Source organism: Panthera leo, chromosome C2 (assembly GCF_018350215.1).
Source record: "Panthera leo isolate Ple1 chromosome C2, P.leo_Ple1_pat1.1, whole genome shotgun sequence".
NCBI lineage: Eukaryota > Metazoa > Chordata > Mammalia > Carnivora > Felidae > Panthera > Panthera leo.
This window is the reverse complement of record NC_056687.1, coordinates 143,214,811-143,237,453: the sequence shown is the minus strand read 5'-3', so window position 1 is coordinate 143,237,453 and position 22,643 is coordinate 143,214,811. Positions and strand designations below refer to the sequence as shown.

At 41.8% G+C, this 22,643-nt stretch overlaps 1 protein-coding gene across 5 annotated transcripts in view; it reads left to right on the top strand.

Annotated features, from left to right (window-relative positions):
• The first annotated feature begins 10,366 nt into the window (after positions 1-10,366).
• SLC4A7 (solute carrier family 4 member 7) overlaps positions 10,367-22,643 on the top strand; it is a 111,113-nt gene continuing 98,836 nt past the window's right edge. For 3 of the 5 annotated variants that reach the window (XM_042955057.1, XM_042955058.1, XM_042955059.1), the window contains exon 1: positions 10,370-10,568. In XM_042955057.1, coding sequence (XP_042810991.1) covers positions 10,521-10,568 — 48 coding nt within the window. In that variant the 5' untranslated portion in view covers positions 10,370-10,520. Of the gene's footprint in view, positions 10,569-22,643 lie in introns of all 5 variants that reach the window. The other 2 variants (XM_042955060.1, XM_042955056.1) reach the window with 2 other exon arrangements.

Below are 22,643 nucleotides of genomic sequence, written 5' to 3'. Positions count from 1 at the left end.
CTTAAAGTCCTCATATGAGTGAAATCATATGATATTTGTCTTTCTCTGACTGACTAATTTTACTTAGCATAATACCCTCCAGTTCCATCCATGTAGTTGCAAATGGCAACATTTCATTCTTTTTGATTGCCAAGTAATACTCCATTGTGTGTGTGTGTGTGTGTGTGTGTGTGTGTGTGTATATATATATATATATATATATATATATATATATATATATACCACATCTTCTTTATCCATTCATCCATCGATGGACATTTGGGCTCTTTCCATACTTTGGCTATTGTTGATAGTGCTGCTATAAACATGGGGGTGCATGTGTCCCTTCGAAACAGCACACCTGTATCCCTTGGATAAATACCTAGAAGTGCAATTGCTGGGTCACAGGGTAGTTCTATTTTTAGTTTTTTGAGGAATCTCCATACTGTTTTCCAGAGTGGCTGCACCAGTTTGCATTCCCATTGGCTTTTTAAAAGTAGTATTTAACTTTCCAGTATTCTTATTATAAGCCACTGCAAAAATTTCTCATGTAGACTATTTTGCCTGAAAAATGTTTACAGGGTTTTTTTCTTAGTATAAAAGTAATTTATTCATTGTAGAAATTTGTAGAAACCTAAAAAGAATAAAATTTAAAAATCACCTGTATTCCTACTGCCCAGTAATAATAACTATCAGCATTTTAGTCTATTTCCTTTCAATCATTTTATTGTTAATTAAAAAAAAATTTTTTTTTAACATTTATTTATTTTTGAGACAGAGAGAAAGCACGAACAGGGGAGGGTCAGAGAAAGAGGGAGATAGAATCCGAAACAGGCTCCAGGCTCTGAGCTGTCAGCACAGAGCCTGACGCGGGGCTCGAACTCACGGACCGTGAGATCATGACCTGAGCCGAAGTCGGATGCTTAACCGACTGAGCCACCCAGGCGCCCCTATTGTTAATTTTTAATATGTTACTTTCAATTGATCATTCATTGATAAGTAGTTATAATTAGGGTTATACTTATGTCAAGTTTGTATCCAGATCTCCTAACAAAACTTTATACAATGAGCATATTTCCCTTAAAATTTAGAATGTCTTCATGAGCATATCGCATTCCATCACGTAGATATGCAAGCATTTATTTAAAAATGTTTTCATTGTTCAATTTTAGGTGGTTTTTAATTTTTCACTTTCATACATATAACCTAACATTTCATAACATTGGCATGAACCTCTTTGTACATAATTAAATATATGTCCATATCTATGATCCATCTTTCAAGACATTCCTAGTCATGATATTACTGGGTTGAAGGACACGCTGTTTTTTGAGATTGTTAATACATGTTGCCAAATTGCTTTTCAGGAAGATTGTACCAATTTAGGCCCAGAGGGTGTCTTTAGAGGGAGAGGCTAGAAAGTACCCTTGACTAGATGGATCCACTGGGACCCATAAGCACTAGGAAATGGCTGTGATTTATGGATACACCAGTTAGACTCCTTGTGCTCTGTGATCCTAGACTTGTATTCCTAACTCTGACAACATAGTTTCACAAATGAATATCATAGGTAGGATGTGGAAAGAACCTTATCAACCTACCTCTGCTATTGTACCAAAGTCTTGTAGAATATACGTTCCTGATGATGAATAGTCATGCCATCTTTATATACAAAGGGCAGCTTATCAGTGAAACCATGGTCTGGTCTCTACTCATATTATAAGCATGATTGTAAATTGGCATTGAAAGAGGACATATGGGGGCCCTTGGGTGGCTCAGTTGGTTGAATGTGCGACTCCTGATTTTGGCTCAGGTCATGATCCTCGAGTCATGGGTTCAAGCCCTGTATCGGGCTCTGCACTGAGCACGGAACCGGCTTGAAATTCTCTCTCTCTCCCTTTGCCCCTCTCCCCTGCTCATGCTCTCTCTCTCTAAAATAAATAATAAATAAATAAATAAATAAATAAATAAATAAATAAATAAATAGGAGATATTCGCTAGTGAGTCATTGGTAAATGATAATGCTAGTATTATCATTTATAGGGGATATATACTCAGCCCTCCAGTGGAAACATTTCCAAATTCTTGGTGCTTTTTCCCATGAACTGTCTTTAGGAAAAGAGGAAATGCTGGTGCTTATAGCTTCATACTTTGTAAAATATCTTTTTCTTCTTTCCCTCCCCATTCTCAGCTTTCATCTGTAATGCCTCAATGGATCTCAGCTATGAAAAACAAGTAAAAGGAAAGCTTACTACTTTTCAGTCCTCATTGACCCCAAGTTACAGAACACAGTTATTTAAGTGGAGTTGTCATGTGGGTTAGTGTGCCCAGTGACATGTGATGAAATGGCTATTTTCCACCAAATGAATCAGTTGGTGTAAGAAAGGAACCACGATTTATTTGATTAGGACCATAATTTATAAGACTACAGCTTATGTTGCTTGTGTGTGTGAGAGAGAGAGAGAGAGAGAGAGAGAGAGAAAGAGAGAGAGAGAGAGAGAGGAAGAAAGTAGATCTACTCTTTCACATACTGGCACAGGTTACCATATGCTGGCTTCTGGCTTCAAGCAGTAAAGATTGCAGAAGTCCCCAGGATGTCTAGATAGCATTTGGAAGCACCCCAAGGGCTTAAATTTCCATTTGATTTGATTTCTTTCCACTGTCTAATGGCACTTCATTAACAGTCTGAATTTAGCAAAACTACAGAACAGTAAGAGATATCCAGACTGGTCCTGGTTGGGAAATGAACCCCTAATCATAGCGAGCTGTTTTTAGGAGAGATTGTTACGGAGAGGGACAGCATGAAAGTGGAACAGGAGAAACTGTAAGACAGGCAGAAGCTCAAAGCTGCTTCTAGCATAGGAGGCGAGATCATCCGGACTGAAGAAGTTCTAAAACGTAGGATCTCCAGGGCTCCCTATAGTTAAAAAAAAGATACAACACTCATTCTGTCCAAGTATTTTATTACCTATCACCTTATTTGGCTTTTGCTACATCTTTGAAATAAACAGAACAAGTGTTCTAGATGTGCAATCCTTTATTTGAAACCCTTAAGGCCAGGTATTTTAGATTTGAGAAGTTTTCAGAATTTAGACAAATGACATAATGCCAATTGTGTATGCTATGAAACACCCTTAAACAGGGTCTGGGACATCGTCCCGTTATCAGACACATTATGTAGGCAATGAGACAAATGGATATTCACAATAAGGAGAGAAAGACTATAAACACTACATTACAGTTTGGGTTAGGTTTTTGCAGCCAAATGAGTTACAAAAATCATTTAGTTTCTCAGAGATTTATGGAGTTTGCAAGTGGGGGTAAAGGATTGTGGCCTCAATTATCCCCATTTGACAGATGAGGGAACAGAAGTCCAGAGATGTTAAGTGATATGTGCAATGTTAGGCAGAAATTAAGTCTCCTTTTTCCTGTCAGTTCTAGATTATCATAAAATGGGATGATCATGAATATTCCAAGTTGATCTAAACCAACCCAAGTACTTATATTAATATTAATGCATGGTGTGGGATGGCTGGCTGGCTCAGTCATTGAGGTGTGCAACTTTTGATCTCGGGGTTGTGGGTTTGAGCCCACGTTGGGTGTAGAGGTTACTTAAAAATAAAATCTTAAAAAAAAAATCCATTAGTGCATGGTAACCTTTTATGAAATTTGATTCCATCCATGGCAACAACTGTTTTCTTCCATCTCTGCCTCCTTATATGTTTTTTAAACCTTTCTCAAGATGGGACCTTGGGATTTTATTATTTATTCGTTTGTTTTATTTTATATTTTTATTTTAGAGAGAGAGAGAGCCTGAGCGGGGGAGAGGAAGAGGGAGAGAATCAGCACAGAGCCCAACAGGGGGATTGATGTCACTACCCTGGGATCATGACCTGAGTCAAAATCAAGAATCAGATGCTCACCACCTGAGCCACCCAGGCACCCTGGGACCTTGAGATTTTAGATTTCCCCTTTGGCTCAGATCAGTCCTTTTCCAAAATTCGTTGTGGTCTCAGTCATGGACCTGGTTGAAGGGATTGCTTTCATAAAAGGGGTATGTGTTTATGGAAATTTAACCATATGTAAAGAGTGGTGCTAAGAAGAAAAAAAAATGAGCAAGAATCTTCCAGTGCTTCCGTAGCCCAAGTACTAGGAGGAATGGTCCTTGGAAAGCAACCAAAACATAAGCCACACCCAAGTGTACCTAGGTGTTACCAAAATGGACTCTGACTTTTAAAGAACACTAAGTCCAAGTGTGTAACAATCTTTAAAAGAAGTTTGCTGGTCCATCTCAAGTGCCAATGGATACTATTCTGTACTTACTTGCCACCTGCTACTCAATGGTAGATTATAGTATTTCACCTAATGTCTGAGCAAACTAGGTGGTGACCAATGACTTTGAACTGACTTGGAAAAAATCAGCATTGTTAAAGAAACAAGGAGCTGAGTGTTAGTATAGAATTCAGTTCTTAACTTGCTATGTTATTTGATCATGATAGGGCTTACAGACTTCAACATAATTGTACTTGTACAATAATCGTAGTTCCTTCTGAGTATACATGTGCATAAAATAATCAGAAGTGGGCATACAAATAGTTTGGTATATGTTTCCAAGAGGAAATAGATATATTGATGTAAATATATAATTGGGTTTTTTTCTTACATAAAGCATCGTAGCATACCCACTTACTTTGCATTTTTTTTTTTTTTTGGTAACTTAATATTAATAATATATCTTGAAGCCCATTCCTTATTGGCACACTTATATAACTCATTATTTTGGTGCTAAATAGTATTTCATCATTTGGAGTACCAAAATATATTTAGCCAATTCCCCATCATTGGCATATTATTGCCAAATTTTTTCTATCAATAATGTATCAATGAACATACCTGAACATATACTTTACCTACCATTTTTATTAGTGAAAGCAGATTAAAATGCTTTTAACCTTTTTCCTGTGGCACCAACTTAAACTTTGTTCTTTAGGACTTTTTTAATGTTTATTTATTTTTGAGAAAGAGAGAGCGTGTGAACAGGGGAGGGGCAGAGAGAGAGGGAGACACAGAATCTGAAGCAGGCTCCAGGCTCTGAGCTGTCCACATAGAGCTTGACTTGGGGCTCGAGCTCACAAACCGCAAAATCATGACCTGAGCCAAAGTTGCATGCTTGACTGACTGAACCACCCAGGCACCCTATAATAATGACCGAGTTCTTTTTATTTTTTTAATGTTTATTTTTGAGAGAAAGAGAGAGAGAGATGGAGTACAAACAGGGTAGGTATAGAGAGAGAGGGAGACACAGAATCTGAAGCAGGCTCCAGGCTCTGAGCTGTCAGCACAGAGCCTGATGCAGAGCTTAAACCCACAAACCATGAGATCATGACCTCAGACGAAGTTGGATGCATAACCAACTAAGCCACCCAGGCACCCCAGGATCTTTTTAATGACTATTTCTTTCAGTGCAGTTTTAGGTTCACAGCAAAACTGAGGGAAGGTACAGAGATTTTACCTATACCCTGTGCCCCCGTACAAGCATAGCCTCCTCTATTATCAGCAGTGTCCACCGGAGGGATACATTTGTTACATACAACCGATGAACATACACTGACACATCATAATCATCCAAAGTTCATACATCGCATTTCAATTCACTCTTGGTGGTGGCCGTTCTTTGGGTTTAGACAAATGTATAATGACATGTATCCATCATTATGGTATCAGGCGGTATTCTCATTGTCCTATATGTTCGGTGTTGTGCTAGATGGCCTCATTTCATTTTCGTCATTGCAAACCCATGAGGATAATACCACGCTTATCTCCAATTTACAGTCTCAAAAAGGAGGCTGGCCATATGAAGTCACTTGCCTAAAAACACAGAGAATGAGAACAAAGGGAACCCGTCCAGGGAATCTGCCTGGGTGAGAAGGGATGCTTCAGCACTTGGTTACCCTGCTTCTTCGGATCAATCACCTTGATCTTTTCTAAAAATGTTTATTATCGAAGTAGAGTTGACATACGATGTTATGTTAGTTTCAAGTGCACACCATAGTGAATTGACAATTATATGCTCACAGTGCTCACCACGATTAAGTGTAGTTACCATCTGCCACCTGCCAAAAAGAAACCCATCGGTCCAAAATGGTGTCACTTGGGCCAGGCCAAGTCACCAAACAGGGGCTTAATACCTAATCCAGTCGCAGTTTCAATAGCCCCCAGAAATGTAGTTTTAACCAGTCAGTCAGGAATTTTCTGATCCATGTCAACGAGGTAATCTGTCACGTGGACCCTCTCCATCCCCTACAGGAAGATGAAGTAATCTTCACGATAAGACCCCTTGCCTTCCCCATAAGGGAAGGTGATCTTGCCTGAAACAATCCATTCTTTTCTTTTGCCTCTAGCGTTCTTGCTCCACGCTGCTTTCTATTAAAATCTTCCATTTTGTACAACTCCTCAGAGCCTCCCTCCACATGCTGGATGGGACGCTGCCAGATTCATGAATCCTTTAATAAGGCCATTTAGATCTTCAGGTTTACTCAGCTGAATTTTGTTTTTTTTAACAGATCGTAAAATGTTATTACAATATTATTGACTGTGCTGTACCCTTCACCCTTATGACTTACTTATTTTATGACTGCAACTTTCTACCTCTTGATCCCCTCACCTATTTCTCCCATCCCCTCTGGCAAACACCAGTTGGTTCTTTGTATTTATGAGTCTGTTTCTGATGTTTTCTTCCAGTGCCCTTGATCTTGCTGTCACCTCTGCTTGTAATGCTCTCTTTCCTCCCCCTCTCCCCAATGTGATCAAGTTTTACCATTATCATTCATAACTCAGTTTAAGTCTACTATCTTTAACTTTTCCAAACACCTGCACATATGTCCTTTCCCCACAACTGGTAGTCCTCATTCCTCTCCTGCCTCAAAAAGCATCCCATTCTGGGGGCGCCTGCCTGGGTGGCTCCGTTGGTTGAGCCTCTGACTCTTGATGTCTCCTCAGGTCATGATGTCCAGGTTCCAGGGTTTGAGCCATGCATCGGGCTCCGTGCTGGCAGTGAGGAGCCCGCTTGGGATTCTCTCTCTCCATCTCTCTCTGCCCCTCTCCCACTTGGGCACGTTCTCTCTCTCAAAATAAACAGACTTAAAAAAAAGTTGATCCCATTGTTTCCCATCGAGATTCCCGTGACTGCATTAGAGCTGCACACACTGCATTGTTCGCATTTGTCTACATATTGATGTCTTTCATCTTGAACTCTATGAAACCAGGGATTAGGTCTTTCAGTTTTCGTTGCTGTTGTTTAGAGAGGGAGAAAGTGGGGGATGGGGCAGAGAGAGAAGGAGAGAGAATCTTAAGCAGGTTCCAAAACTCAATGTGGAGCCTGACGAGGGGCTAGATCTCACAACCCTGAGATCAATCATGACCTGAGCTGAAATCAAGAGTCAGACATTCAACTGCCTGAGCCACCCAGGCAACCCCTTTGTTTTGGCTTTTAAATTTATCAGAAGAGCTACAATTTTTTTCAATCATCTTCCTTTTGTCTTTCTCCCATTGCAGCTGCCCCGGTGATCTTGTAAACACTATTCCAAAGAATTTAGTTTTCCTTATAAGATCAGCTGCTTGGGAACATTTAGATCTCAGCTATGACCAAGAAGAGGCAATGAAGTGATACATAACTGTCAAAGGATCTTCTGTTAAAGGTTAAGGATGGTTCCAGGCTTTTCAAAATGACAAAGAAGCTGCTATTTGTCTTTACAAAATATGCTCTGACTTTTAGAGAGCTGTTGGGAGGAGATTATTCGCTCGTCAAGGTGAAGATCTTGCCAAGAGTTTGCATCCAGGACCCTGCTACTATTACCTACTGTTTCAGGAACCCAGGAAGTGTCCTGGGCTACAGCTGAACGTCATTAATTTTAGGTGCCACGAATTCATTGTTAGTGATGAATTTAGGTTCACATTCACTTTTGTTTAGCAGTTGTGTCCCTGTGCTACATTTTGGATGAATATTTAAAAAACTTCAGATAATAATTTGCCTTTCAGCACCTTGGAGCATTTCATAGTCATTTACATTTGATGAACGTAATTTTAACACATTACCTTCTTTACTCAGTACAGCCATCACCTCAGGATGAACCCTGGCCAAGCCAGAATTAAGTGGGAAGTTGAGAGTAATAAATTCTATAATTCAGACCTTTACTACATTATTGTTTTAGCAGTTGGGATCAAGTGAGAAATGGAAAACGTGCACGGCAACACAGAAGTCACTCAAAAAACAATTGTGGATTAAATAAACCAGGGGCTTATTTTTTCCTTTTGCAAGATGGGTGAGAAGAAACTCAATTTTTCTAGCATGGTCTCCTGAGTATATATGTTCAAGCCTTCTTGAAGTTGACTGCTTAGCTCTTTCAACTCTGGCACCAAGGGTCTTGGTTCCTACTGTGTTCCTGTTACTACTTTGACCACAACCTCAGCTGTCACCCAGGATGCTCTTGGGTCTTAACGGATGCCCCCCTTCCCCTCCACCTCCACTTCATTCAATTAACAGAGAGTTTACAAAGGCCAAGTACTCTTCTAGGCGCACTAGGAATTTAACAGCAAACAGACAAAAAAAAAAAAAAATCACTGCTTTCATTGCTTGCATGGAGCATACATGGGACACACATTACTATGTTAATGTATGTGTATAGACAAAGCATAATAAAACATAAAATATACAAAGTGTTATAAGAGGGTAAGTGCTGTACAGAAAAACAAGGCAGAGAAGGGGGGTGGAGGGTATTCTGCACACACTAATTACAGTTTTATGGCTACATTGTAAGAGAGTCCAGAACTAATTCTTCAATATGAATCCATTCACCTTAGAGAGTGATGGGTACAACTGATTGATGCCTTCAACAATTTTAGGAGGTGCTTTTTAAAGAATGTCTTTCTCTCTCTTTCTCCATATTCGTTGTTTCATTCTTGTTGCACCTTTTCTTCCCCTTTTCTTATTGTTGTTCAACTATCTTTAATGAGGCATTGGAAGGGCGCAACTGAAAGAGCAGGTCTACTGACCAGGACCTAAAGCTAGTTATCTTTATGAGCCTCTGCTTCCTCACCTGTAAAATGGGGATAATAAAACATATTTTGTAGTGTTGTGAGGATTAGAGATGAACCATGTTTACAAAACATGGCAGTCTCTAATTGCTGGCCTCTTTAAACGGTAGCTATTATTAATAGAAACACATATGCTCTTATACAAGTAAGGGAATAATGTGTGCTAGCCTTGAAGTAACTCTGGGAAATTGAGAACAAAAGGGGACTAGGACCCAAACAAGGACCAGGCATGCAGCATCCTTAACTCTCTGACAAAGGGCTTTACTGCTAGAGACGGATAGGACCACGTGTGCTCCAGACCCGGTGTAACATACAGTTTCCCTCCAAAGCATTGATGTCGTTCCTCTCAGCTAACATTTTGTTATCTTTCAAAAACATTCACGATAAGCTTGTGAAAAATGATGCTCATAAGAAGCATGCTAAGTGTCAGGCACGTTTGCGGATAGAAATACACTTAACCCACCCGTGACCCTGTGCGGCCGATCCCATCATCATTCCCAGTGAGGGTGTGGATATTTGAGAGCCGACCTCGAGGTGTGGATATTTGAGGGTGGACTCAAGAGTGTGGGAGCCGCTGTGGTGCCTGGTCAAGGGGGCAAGCACGCGAGGATACTGTTTTCAGAGTTGGGGTTCACACCTACAGAACTGAGAGATTTAAAAAAAAAAAAAAACTTGGAGGAGTCATGAAGACCCGTTAGCTCCTTTGGGGTTCCCGTGAGCATCCTGGAAAAGGGAGCCGTCCTCCTACCCTCCTGCGACTCTGTAAGGAACCCGGTTAGGAGGTAGGGGCCACGGTAACCCTCCACCGCACTTCGAAACCTCAGGCGAATCTCGCACCTGCAAAACGAGTTAGACAATCTGTTTGGGTCAGTTACGATTTTACATAGAGGGGCGGAGCCTCCTGAGGAGGCGGGGTGGTGGTGGCGGTGGCGGTGCACGCGGAAGGCCGCGAGCCGCCGATTGGCTGGGACGGACGCCCGTCCCGCTTCCCTCCCGCCCCGTCTCCGGGTGGCCTCGCGGCGGGGCCCGCAGGCGCGCAGAGCGGGCTGGCGGTGCCAGACTGGCAGGGGGCGTGACGAGGGAGGCGGGGAGGGGGCGTGTCGGGGCGGGCCCCGGGCGCCGCGCGCGTCACGGCCTGCGGCCCCGCCCCCGGGCCCTACGCGGCTCACTCCTCCTCCCCCGCCTCGTCCTCCCGCTCGCTCAGTTCTCGCTCCACGTTCCACGCCGCGGCCTCGCTCCCCCGGCGAGAGCCAGCCCTGCGGCCGCCGCGCGCACCCGCCGCCCCGCGTCTCCCGCGCACGGCTCTCCCCACGCGCGCGCCTCGCTCACGGACGCACGTTCGTTTCCCTTCGCGCGCCCGGGTCTCGGCGGCGGCGGCGGCGGCGGCGGCGGCGGGCGGACCGCGCGGGGCAGCTCCGTAGCGGCCGCCGCGGGCTGGCCGGCGGGCCATGGAGGCGGATGGGGCCGGCGAGCAGATGAGACCGCTACTCACCCGGGTAATGAGCGGGATGAGGGCGCCGCGGGCGGCAGGGCTGCTCGGCGGGGGTGGGGGAAGCGCGGAACGAGGCAGACAAAGGCGGGGGCGCGGCGGCCGTCGCGGTCCGGCCACCTCGTCCCGGGCCCGGCGCCCCTCCGCCGCCCCGCAGCCGGCGAGCCTCGCCATCCCCTTTGTGTGGCCGCCCAGGGCGCGGGGGCGAGGGGGCGGCGGCGGCGGCGGCGGCGCCCAGGAGGCCCGAGTGGGGGCAGCCGGCAGCGCGCCGCGGGCATCCTCGCCACCCGCATCCTCGGCGCCCTGCGGGGCCGTCCGTCAGCCCTTGACCCCGACCATCTCTTCCTTTCTCTCCGCAGCGCTCGCCTCCCTTATTCCCGGGCGTGCTCCCCGGCCGGGGGTCTCGGTTCCGGTTGCCTGGGCGCTGGAGTTCAGATTAGCCCCTCGAAAATCCATCTTTCTTCTCTCTCTAAGCGCGGCTCCACCTGTTTCTAGCCCCAGGCAGTGGTGAAGAGTTGGGGTGGATCTTTTTCCCTTCTTGCGCGTCTCCCCACCCGGTCCGCGCGGTGTGCTTTTGTTCGGTGAGTTCTCCGGCCGCGTGGACGGGCTGCCTTCGCGGCCAAGGCTGCTTTTCGCTGCTGACTCTGCCTGGTCCGCCTCCTCTTTTGGCGAGAACCAGGGGAGTAGCCTCCTGCCGCAGGCCAAATAGAAAGAGGAAAGTGTCCTGAGCTCTGCTAGCTGCTCCTTTTTAAATCAGCCTAGCAAAATCCCGTATCCGGGTGGCTTTCGCTTCAGGGTTAGAGGGGACTGGGGGTGGGCTTGCAGAAGGCCAGCGTTCCCATTTAGGATGCTGGACGGGCGGCCCATGCTCGACAAACTGACTTCCTGCTCTCATGTAGAATACATGTGTCCCCACACTTGTGATTCTCCTCTCTCCTCGTAGTTCCTGACTCAAACGGCATGGAAGTGTTGTAAATTTTCCGCTTCCAATTCTTACTCTGTGACCAGCAGAGGAGGGAAGGATGCAGTGAAAATTTTCCAGTCTTTCACAACTAACAGGAAAATTGCTTTTTGTGTGTTTTTATTTGCGTTTTTAACCAGCCGCCCCCCCCCCCCCAATCTTTTTTTTAAAGATTATTGTAAGGCCCTGGAGAGTAGTCGTTGATTATTACTTCAGTATGTTCACTTACAAATTCTCAAATCATGGAGGAAAAGGGAGTCTCCAGACAGTGAAGTCATTTAGCAGTGGTTTTGGGGAGGATCAAGTCACAGTGGTGGTAATGGAATCCTGGAAACTCGTTCTAAGGAATCTTCCGTAATTCTTTGTGTGACATTTGAATAAACTGCATTTTGGAGGTCTTTCTTTCTTTCTTTCTTTTAGCACTTTCTCTACTAATGTGTATCAAATAGTGTTGTCTGTTCTTAGATTTGTTTGCAAATTTTCAGCTTAGAACAGTTAAAGAACATTCTAGTTTTTATAAAACTGGATAGAAATTATGATGTCTTCTCAGATATTGGCTGCTTAGCTATCAAAAGAAGCATGCTAGGGGCGTCTGGGTAGCTCAGTCTGTTAAGCCTCCGACTTCAGTTCAGGTCATGACCCCATGTCATGGGGTTCCTGTGTTTGAGCCCCGAATCAGGCTCTGTGCTGACAGCTCAGAGCCTGGAGCCTGTTTCAGATTCTGTGTCTCCCTCTGTCTCTGCCCCTGCCCAGCTCGCACTCTGTCTCTCTCTGTCTAAAATCAATAAACGTTAAAAAAAAAAAAAAAAAAAAAAGGCATGATAATGACATTGCCTTCCAAATCATTCATTCATTCATTCATTCATTCATTCCTCATTGTAATAACACTTAGAACCTATTGTGTAATATCCAAAAAGACAGAACCAACTCTGCACTAATGAAACTTACATCCAAATGAATGACAAAGAAATTATCAAGCACTTAATAATGGCATGGCAGGGGAGCACTTTGGAAGGGTATACTTTCGAAATCTTTGGGAAAATAAGACTTGGCCACAGTAAATATACAAGTCAGTAATAGAAATCAAATGTAATAAACTATCACACAGTCTAAAAATAGAATGAGAGAACAGTAGAACTGTGGTTTATGGAGTACGAACACTGTAACTTGAAAACTGGGAAGAGAGGAACTATTTGTATCAATAAAGTTATATTTTCTCATCAGTTTTCCCCTGGTAAATAAAGTCAGAAGAATGGAAGAGTATGATACTCATCAGTCATTACTTCTCCAACTGGCAACTACTTAGCATAGCCAAAAAAGTAGAATAAAATTAATATTCATCAAATGCTATCTTGGGTATGTGATTATGCAAAATTTTTGAATAAATTGGTGGCAGTATATATGACTCTGAACCAAGTGCATCTGTTCCATAATTTAGGCTCTCAGGTTTCTTCTGCTTCTAAAATTCTGTAAGTTTCATTGATCATGGTTTTGGGATAGGAGGAAAGTCATTTATCTTACAAAAATGCAACTTTTGTTTGCTTTATTACAAAAACGTATTGCAGGCTTCTCTTTGGAATTGACTTGAACCATCAGTCGTATTTTCTCATATAGGTCAAATATTCTGTTACAACAGACAGCACTGGTTAGAAGGTTCCCAAGTTTTGACAATTGTTCGTTCTTTTAGGCAGTACATTATTTAATACAGTTCTGTTACCACTGAAATTTTCAGGCTGCTCCATGAATTTTGTTGGTATACAAATCATTCATTTCATGGGTATTATGTTATCTCCTAGGTGCCAGGCACTGGGGTATGGGCACACAAGGTAGACAGAGTCTTAACCTCATTGAGTTTACTTTGGCGTGTGTTAGTGAACACAGTGATAGCCATTTGCATTCCTGCTAATTCCATTTGTGAGTGCCAGTTAAAACATTTTCCTGAGTCCATTAGAGACACTTTTAAAAAAGTAGTCATTAGAATAAATAAAAGATACTAACAAACCAGGATGCATTCAGTGGTGATTGGCAAGTAGAAGGTTTTTTCGGTAGGTCTGTAAGTAAGCATACCCTTTGGGATCTGTGGTTAGGTATTGATAGCTCTAGAGATCATATGTACCCCACGCATATTATCAGAATTTTCGTTACCTTTCGGCCTGTAGTTGGTTTGTTTCTCTGCACCACAATCTATGGAGTTGTAATAAAGGGAGAGATAGGAAATCTCATCCATTCAAATTAAGCTGTAGGACAATTGAGTTGGATTGAAGAATTGCTTTATTTGGTAATTGAGACCGAGAAGTACACAGGTTTTCTTCTAAGGGAGCTTAGGGTATGAAAATTAGAGTATTTTGTTACACTAGACTCCTGTTACTTGAGTAGGTTAAAATCGAAAGCCAAAGTAACTTGTTAGAGGAACCTGGTTTATTTTAGTGGTATGTGGGTATGAACCAATATATTCTAAAGCCTTAGTAGTTAAACTTGTCAACATCCTGTAATGGGTTGTTTTTCTTCCTCTTTCCTTCCCCTTCTTTCTTACTATATTTCATCACAAATATGATGTTAAAGTGGATAGAATCTGCAGTTCACAAAATGGGCCATTTACATAAAGGAACATACAGGTGAGTCTAAGGGTTAGTGTTACACATTAGGCAGTGTGGTTTTTGATTCATATTGTAGCTTTCTCTTATTGATTGTGGATTCTCCTATAGTTACCAGTTTTATGGATACAGTATTTCAAATTTTGCAGTAAGCATGTGTTAGTAATAAAGATCTGTGTATGTATGTGTAAGGGTGCAGCAACTCACTCCCCCGCCCCTTTTTAAACCTCCTTTTGAAACAAGAGAACTTGGTTCCTGTACAAAGCAGGTAGCTATTCCAGTATTCTAGCTTGTAGTGAAGTTTGCCTCTGTTTTTGTTCAGCAAGCAACTTCATGTATTTTGTTGAGTGATACTCATTGAATTACATAACTTGGGGAGACTTTGATGATTATTCGTAACTATGATGATAAACCGTGGAGGGGTCTATGGTTGGCATGGTGCTAAGATAGTGTTTGGTAGTGTTGCTGTTAAGTCTTCCTGAGGGCAGAGGACTTAGCCTGGAGTAGTGCTAGGTTTCGAAATTAGTGACTCTTTGCCTCCCTGGGCTAGACATTTTTATTTTTATTTTTTATTTTTATTTTTTTTCCTTTTTTTTTAATTTTTTTTTATTTTTTATTTTTTTATATATGAAATTTACTGTCAAATTGGTTTCCATACAACACCCAGTGCTCATCCCAAAAGGTGCCCTCCTCAATACCCATCACCCACCCTGCCCTCCCTCCCACCCCCCATCAACCCTCAGTTTGTTCTCAGTTTTTAACAGTCTCTTATGCTTTGGCTCTCTCCCACTCTAACCTCTTTTTTTTTTTTTTTTTCCTTCCCCTCCCCCATGGGTTTCTGTTATGTTTCTCAGGATCCACATAAGAGTGAAACCATATGGTATCTGTCTTTCTCTGTATGGCTTATTTCACTTAGCATCACACTCTCCAGTTCCATCCATGTTGTTACAAAAGGCCATATTTCATTTTTTCTCATTGCCACGTAGTATTCCATTGTGTATATAAACCACAATTTCTTTATCCATTCATCAATTGATGGACATTTAGGCTCTTTCCATAATTTGGCTATTGTTGAGAGTGCTGCTATAAACATTGGGGTACAAGTGCCCCTATGCATCAGTACTCCTGTATCCCTTGGATAAATTCCTGGCAGTGCTATTGCTGGGTTATAGGGTAGGTCTATTTTTAATTTTCTGAGGAACCTCCACACTGCTTTCCAGAGCGGCTACACCAATTTGCATTCCCACCAACAGTGCAAGAGGGTTCCCGTTTCTCCACATCCTCTCCAGCATCTATAGTCTCCTGATTTCTTCATTTTGGCCACTCTGACTGGCGTGAGGTGGTATCTGAGTGTGGTTTTGATTTGTATTTCCCTGATAAGGAGCGACGTTGAACATCTGTTCATGTGCCTGTTGGCCATCCGGATGTCTTCTTTAGAGAAGTGTCTATTCATGTTTTCTGCCCATTTCTTCACTGGGTTATTTGTTTTTCGGGTGTGGAGTTTGATGAGCTCTTTATAGATTTTGGATACTAGCCCTTTGTCCGATGTGTCATTTGCAAATATCTTTTCCCATTCCGTTGGTTGCCTTTTAGTTTTGTTGGTTGTTTCCTTTGTTGTGCAGAAGCTTTTTATCTTCATAAGTGGGCTAGACATTTTTAAATGACTGATGGAGGATGAGAGTGGCCAAAACTTTTTGTCAATGCTTGGTTTATGAAGATAATGTGATTATGATGTAAATGTGCATTTTTACCTGGAGCTGATTTGCCAGTGCAGAAAGGCTCTAGATGGGCTATTCCAAGCAGATTTTCATATTTACTCCAAAGAGGATATTTTTAAATATTTTAATTTTTATTAAGCCATAGTTTGGATTTTAGTAAGTTTAAGCAGGTTTTTTTTTTTTTTTTTTTTTTTTTTTAAATAATATCCAAGTGAAGGGTAAAGCGTAGTCTGCCTTTCATAATGAAGTAGGAAAAATACTTTAATATTTTACCTATTTCTTTTTCTTTTGTAGGGAATATGTATATTAGTATCATTTGGTTTTCATTTTGCTCACATGTCAGTGTAGAATTGTCTTCTCTTTCTATATTCCTGGACTATACTGCTTCTTTTTTGTCAGATTGCCCGATTTGGAGAAGCTGTTGAATTCTGTATCATCTCTGACTAGGAACTTGGGAATTGGATGTACCTTTGGAAATGGATTCACATGTGTAAGGTGGCTATACTTTATTTTATATCATAGACAAGAGTGTGGAATGGTTTCTCAGAAGAGCATGAGAAGGGTAAACATGATACGTATAATCTCTTTCTCAGAATTTGCCGGAGCATATAATTAACACTTGGTGCTTGTATGTTTGGTGCATGTTCTTTTATATATAGGGTGTTTTCAGCTTGATACCATTCTTTATTCTGGAAAAATACTGAAGATACTCACAGATTCTTACCTTGGGAATTGATGTACTCAACAAAGATAGGAATAAAGCAAATTCATATATAATAGACTGTATTCCCATTGAGTTCCATGGAAGTATTGGAGATGTTTTCATTAAAAAAAAAAAAAACTTCTGTCAAGCAACAAATTTTGGGGAGCACCTGGGTGGCTCAGTCGGTTGACCGTCAGACTCTTGATTTCTGCTCAGGTCATCATCCCAAGGTGGTGGGATTCAGCCCTGTGTTGGGCTCTGCACTGAGCTTGGAGCCTACCTGAGATTCTTTCTGTCTCTCTCTCTCCCTCTGCCCCTCTCCCCCGCTCACATACGCGTGCGCTTTCTCTCTCTCTCTCTCTCTGTAAAATAAAAAAAATACCATTTTTGATAAGAATTTAAATTAGAAATTTCCATTCTATTATAGTTTGGCTGCTGGGATACCATCATGATCTAGAAAACATCTTTCCTTTTTAAAAATTGTAGGACTTTTTAATGTTTGCCATGGGTGGATGGGGTTTTGGGGAGAAGGAAGTTGTCTGGGAAGAGAGGGAAGAAGGGTATTACTGAACTCTTTGTTTGAAATACAACAGATGCCCCTTGTAAGCAGATTCAAACTTCAGCACAACTCTCCATGAGAGGAGCCTGGTCTGGGCTTCAGCCCCCTCTGGCCCTCTCCTTGGAATGCCCTTCTGCCCCTTTGCCCTCCTGTAGGGTACCAGTCCCAAATCAGATGTGGTAGTCCTGCGTTTGTCAGTTTTCGATTTAATACTTCTCTCTCTCTCCTAATCATTTCACCTGCTAGACTGTAATCATGCTTGGGGATTTTTTGTTCTACATTTAAAACTCCTGGAATTTTTTCCTCCTCTGGGCATTCACATTGTCACATTCAGATCTGCAGCAGAATTATATTTCTAGTAGATACTGCTGTCTAATGTGAAATGCATTTCATTCTGAAAATCCTTGATCTTGAGATATTATTGTACAAAATGAATTAAAGACCAACTTTCTTAATCCTCTAAGAATCTAATGTATTTGTTTAAAATGGGAGCCACCTATGTAAAAATAAGACTACAACCCCTCGTAACCGTTTCCACAGTTATTTAATAGGATTTACTTTGTGTGATATCATTAATTGTTAAACATGATCCCTTTTGAGGGTGCTTTATTTGCTTTACATCAAGGTACACTTCGTGGTGAATTCTGTGCTGTTTTTTCATTAGCTCTGGGTTCTGTCCTAGCATTTGAAATATCAGTGAGGCCACAGATAATATAGCACTTCTATTCAAAATTACTTTTAAAATAGATAAGACCATGGGGACTGTGGTCCATGAATTCCCAGACACTGGAAAATTTTATGCTTGTATGCATTTTTTTTTTTTTTAACGTTTATTTATTTTTGAGACAGAGAGAGACAGAGCATGAACGGGGGAGGGTCAGAGAGAGAGGGAGACACAGAATCTGAAACAGGCTCCAGGCTCTGAGCGGTCAGCACAGAGCCTGACGCGGGGCTCGAACCCACGGACCGCGAGATCATGACCTGAGCCAAAGTTGGACGCTCAACCGACCGAGCCACCCAGGCGCCCCCGTATGCATTCTTTGTAGGCGAGGATCAAGTAGCTTTACATCGAGATCTCAAGGGAGTTTATAATCCAAAAAATAGCTAAGGAATACGTAGTCTAAAAATTGGCTTAGCCGGTTTCTTTAACGCTCATAGTAGTCTTACATTTTGTTTAAATAGATGACAGTAATTATATATGCCCCAGTATTTGCTAAAGTTTGTTTTGTGAAATACTTCATGTATAGCAGGTTTGGCCAAAGAACTACTCTGTAGCCAGATAAGTTTGGGAAATGTCACACAGTATACATTTTGGAGATTCATAATGCATAATGGTATATTAAAGGCTCTGTGAAATCCTCTAATAAATACATTAAACTTTGGGGAGAGAATGCAGCCATGTGAAGTGGAAATTTCTGATGGTTATTACAAAATATGAACAGTAGGTCACTCATCTGTTTTATTACAGGTCTAAGAAAACAAGTCCTGTGAGAGGGATAATTCACTTGGTTACAGTGGCAGGAGAGATTTGAAAAAAAAAAAAATGTATCACTTAAGAAGATGTTTTGGAAGCAACCTGATAGGGTCTGGTTGAATACATTATGGTATATCCACAGAGTGGGGTACTACGGCTCTTAAAAAAAAGGTGGGGGGGAAGATGTCTTTGTACTGATGTGGCAGATCTCTAGGATAAATTGATGGAAAGAAGCAACGTGAGGGACAGAGGGCACTATACAGCGCCTTTTCTTTAAGGGGGATAATAAGAACGTACAGTTGTATTTACTAGGATTTTTATAAATACACTGGAAAGGTAAATAAAAAAACTAACAAGAAATGGTTGCCATAGAGAGTATGAGGGAACAGGACCTGAGGCAGGGGTAGGAACAAAACCAGTGTGTCCCTTTCTATGTAATTTTGGATTTTGAACCTCGCAAACATGTAGCTATTCGGTAAAAGAGGGGATGGTTTCTTATGTCACTTTATGTCATGGGTTAACATATTTCATGAGAGACATATGGCTTGATATAGTCTAATATGTTATGAACTGCTTAACTTTAACTTAAAAAGGGAGTCGTGAACACACGCCTGTCGGTAAAATCACATGCTACGTGCCTACTGGTGTTACTGAATGTCCGAGTCCTTTGGCACCTGTGGGTTTGCATGTTACCGATGTCCTGATTGTCCTCTCACTTTCACCTCACTTCTGTCCAGGGACTTAGACTGTGGAAGAGCCAGTAGAAGCCAGTGGGAAGACACTGAGGATGCTGTTATACATGAAATGCCTTAGGCATAGGAAAAGAGCTGTTTGGTTGTATATTTTTTTAAACTTAGAATTTTCCTTTGCAATTTTTACACTTACCTTCAGTCAAGGATCCTAAATGTTAAAAAAAAAAAAAAATCACCCAGACTAATTACAATGAATTGTTGAGATTACAGTGGTGCAGTGGGAGGGGGCACCATTCATGCTGTTTTCCTGGTTTTGCTCCAGAAGGCACCATTTATGCTGAGTGTGGTACGGCCGCTTCCCCACAGAGCTGTGAGACCTGGAAGTGCTGTGGGAGGACAGCACTATGACTGTGCCTTCCTCACGTGGGAAGTGTTGATCCTCAGGCTGGATTGATTAATTCACTAATTAACTAATTTTAATTAGTTAAAAAAGCTAGTTAAAAATAAGACTAAGAAGTGATTTCTGTTTAGTTTTTTCATTTTTTTTAAAACTTTTTTAAAGTTTATTTATTTTGAGAGAGAGAGAGAGAGAGAGAGAGAGAGGACGAGCAAGAGAGGGGCAAAGAGAGAGGGAGAGAGAGAGAGAATCCTAAGCAGGGTCGGTGCTGTCAGCACAGAGCCCGATGCCGGGTTCAGTCCCAGGAACCCTGAGATCATGACCTGAGCCAAAACCAAGAGTCAGATGCTTAACCGACTGAGCCATCCTGGGGGCTCTTCTGTTGAGCCAGGTTTTAGAAGTCAGTAATTTGGAAAAGAGAATCTTTTCTTTTCTTCTCTTGAAAGTATTTTTCTATTTGAGCGTAAACCTCTGTGGTATTCCTAGACTTCCCAGCACCTGAGATGGAATAATGAAACCTCTTCCAGTGGGCACGCTGGATAAGGAGGAGGAATGCTGTGATTCTCTTGTTGGGAATCGCTAATCGAGGACTTGGGGGTTTTGTCCTTTGCTCTGGGGGCAAGGGAAGAACAGGTAACTGACTAGAGAAAGCCTGCTTTGAGCCGTGCATCTTAGTAGGCATCTTTTAATCACTTATTATCCCTCTTACAGATGGGAACTCCTAGGCAGAGAGATTTTCTGAAATTTCCCAGTCCATACAATTAGTAGGAGGCTAAGCTGAGATTTGAACTCATGGTCGATGCGAAATCGCTCGTGTTCCATATCTCATTATTCTAGAGTAATCCGTGATCCCTGTTTGTCAATGCCATTTAACATTAATCACATTAGATCATTTTACATGTATGATACTTTGAAAGCCTTAGATAATTGAGCTGAGTTTTATAGTTAACAGCTTTTATTACTGTAACTTTTGTGAGTTTGTTGCTAATATTATAGAAATTAAGTATTTAAAAGAAATTTGCCTCTTTGCCTCCAGATTCAGGAAATCTGAATTTTTCTGGATCATTGTTGAATGAATCCTCCTTTAGGTCTCTTCCCGCAATCAGGTCTGTTCTGTGGTTTAACGTGTAGAAAATGTTCAATGACTGTTCAATGAATGAATATAAGGATAATGTAATGAACTCCCAAGATTTGAAGCTGAATATGTTCCTAGTGAGTTGTTTAATCAGTCAGTTAAGAAATTTATATAGCTTCTGTCTGGTGGTGTTACCATGAAGCAAAAGACTCTTACTTTGCCAGCAGAAGAAAATGTTCTTTGCCTTTGTTCTGTTGTGGTGGACGGGGGTGGGGGGGGTGGGGGGGGCGGAGATATTGAATAAATACAGTTTGGAGTGATCCCAGAGTAAGAGTACTTAATATTTTTTTACCCTGAGATACAATTTCAGGCAAGTGAGTGTTAAGCACGTTAAAATGAAAATTTTATGGCTCAGTATATTTTCACAAGTTCTAAATACATTTAAATGGATTGTTGGAAAAGAGTGCATTGGTATTTTACTTGTATAGTAACACTTGTGTAATATTTGCTTTATGAAAATCCGTGACATTTAATGTATACAATTACAAAAGGACCAGTAGCAAGAAAAGGGATCTCCAAGCCCAGATACAATGTCAGCTGCTATATATATTGGTTCGAAATTGTGCTGTTTCTCTAAATTCTTTAGAATTGTTACTTACATAAAAGAATTTTCGTTCTGTTCATTTGCTTTAAATTTTATGATTTTGTGGTTTGTGGGCTTTCGTCCTTCCTGGATCCCACCTTCCTGACTTCCCAGTGCACGCCTTCCTTCCTGGACCCCACCTTCCTGACTTCCCAGTCCACCTTCCTGACTTCCCAGTCTGTGCGTCCGTGTTTGCACAGGTGCCATAACTGACCAGTGCCCTGGCTCAATAGAGTCCTTTCAGTAATATTCTGTACTTAGTTTTGTTTTGTTTATAATTGTTCCCAGATGACCTTCTAACACTTTGAGGAGGAGTTTCTTTATCCATTTATGCACGTACCATTAGCAGTATCCTCAGGATAAGGTTCTGCTGTGAGCCTGTTTAAATCTGGGCAGTTGGCCTCCCTTTTGTTAGGAATAAGGGATTCATTCAGACCAAAATTGGCCTTTATGTGCTCTTACATTTTAGCTTATTGAACTGTTTTTATTCAGTAATAGGAAATTCACGAAATAACCACAAGTCCCAAGCCTTATTTTTAAGACAAGGTAAAATTTGGATGTAGCCTAACCTTAGACCCTGATGTGACAAGTACACGCTTGGGTTTGAGACACACGTCGGGTTCCCACACATCGTCATCTGCCACCAGGTGGCCTTGGGCAACTGACATCTTTGAATCTCATTTTTCTCATCTATAAAATTGAAATTATAATACTTACAGGGCTTCTTCAGGATCAGGGAAAAGCATATAGTGTGCATAAAATGCTGAATGTGCCTGTGGAAACTTGTAATTAGTAACCATCGTATATTTTTATGCAATGTCTCATGTAACAGAATTCTAAAAGAATTAGTCTCCATATTGACTGAAGAAATAGAAAACAAAGTCTTAACTATCCTTAACTTCTGGCATTGAGATCTTCTAGATAGCTCTGTGGGAAGGAATTATGTATTGGGAAAAACCCAGTTCTCTTCCTGTATTTTTCCTTTTCTCTCACATGACTGCCACACTTACAACACTTCTGACGACAGATGTGTGTGTGTGTGGGGGGGGGGTTCCTCCTACCAGTCAATGCTGTGGCCCTAGCTGGGTGTTACAATTTAACTCCATTCTGGCACTGTCTACCGGGAGATAGCATCAGACCCCACAAGTTAAGCACTCTGACTCACAGCTGCCCCTTCTGATGTCAGTTGCCAGTCCAGGTTGTCACCTGTCCTTCTGACCGATCAGCTATACGGTGGAGGTTCCCATGACCCTTTCTTGGATTCCA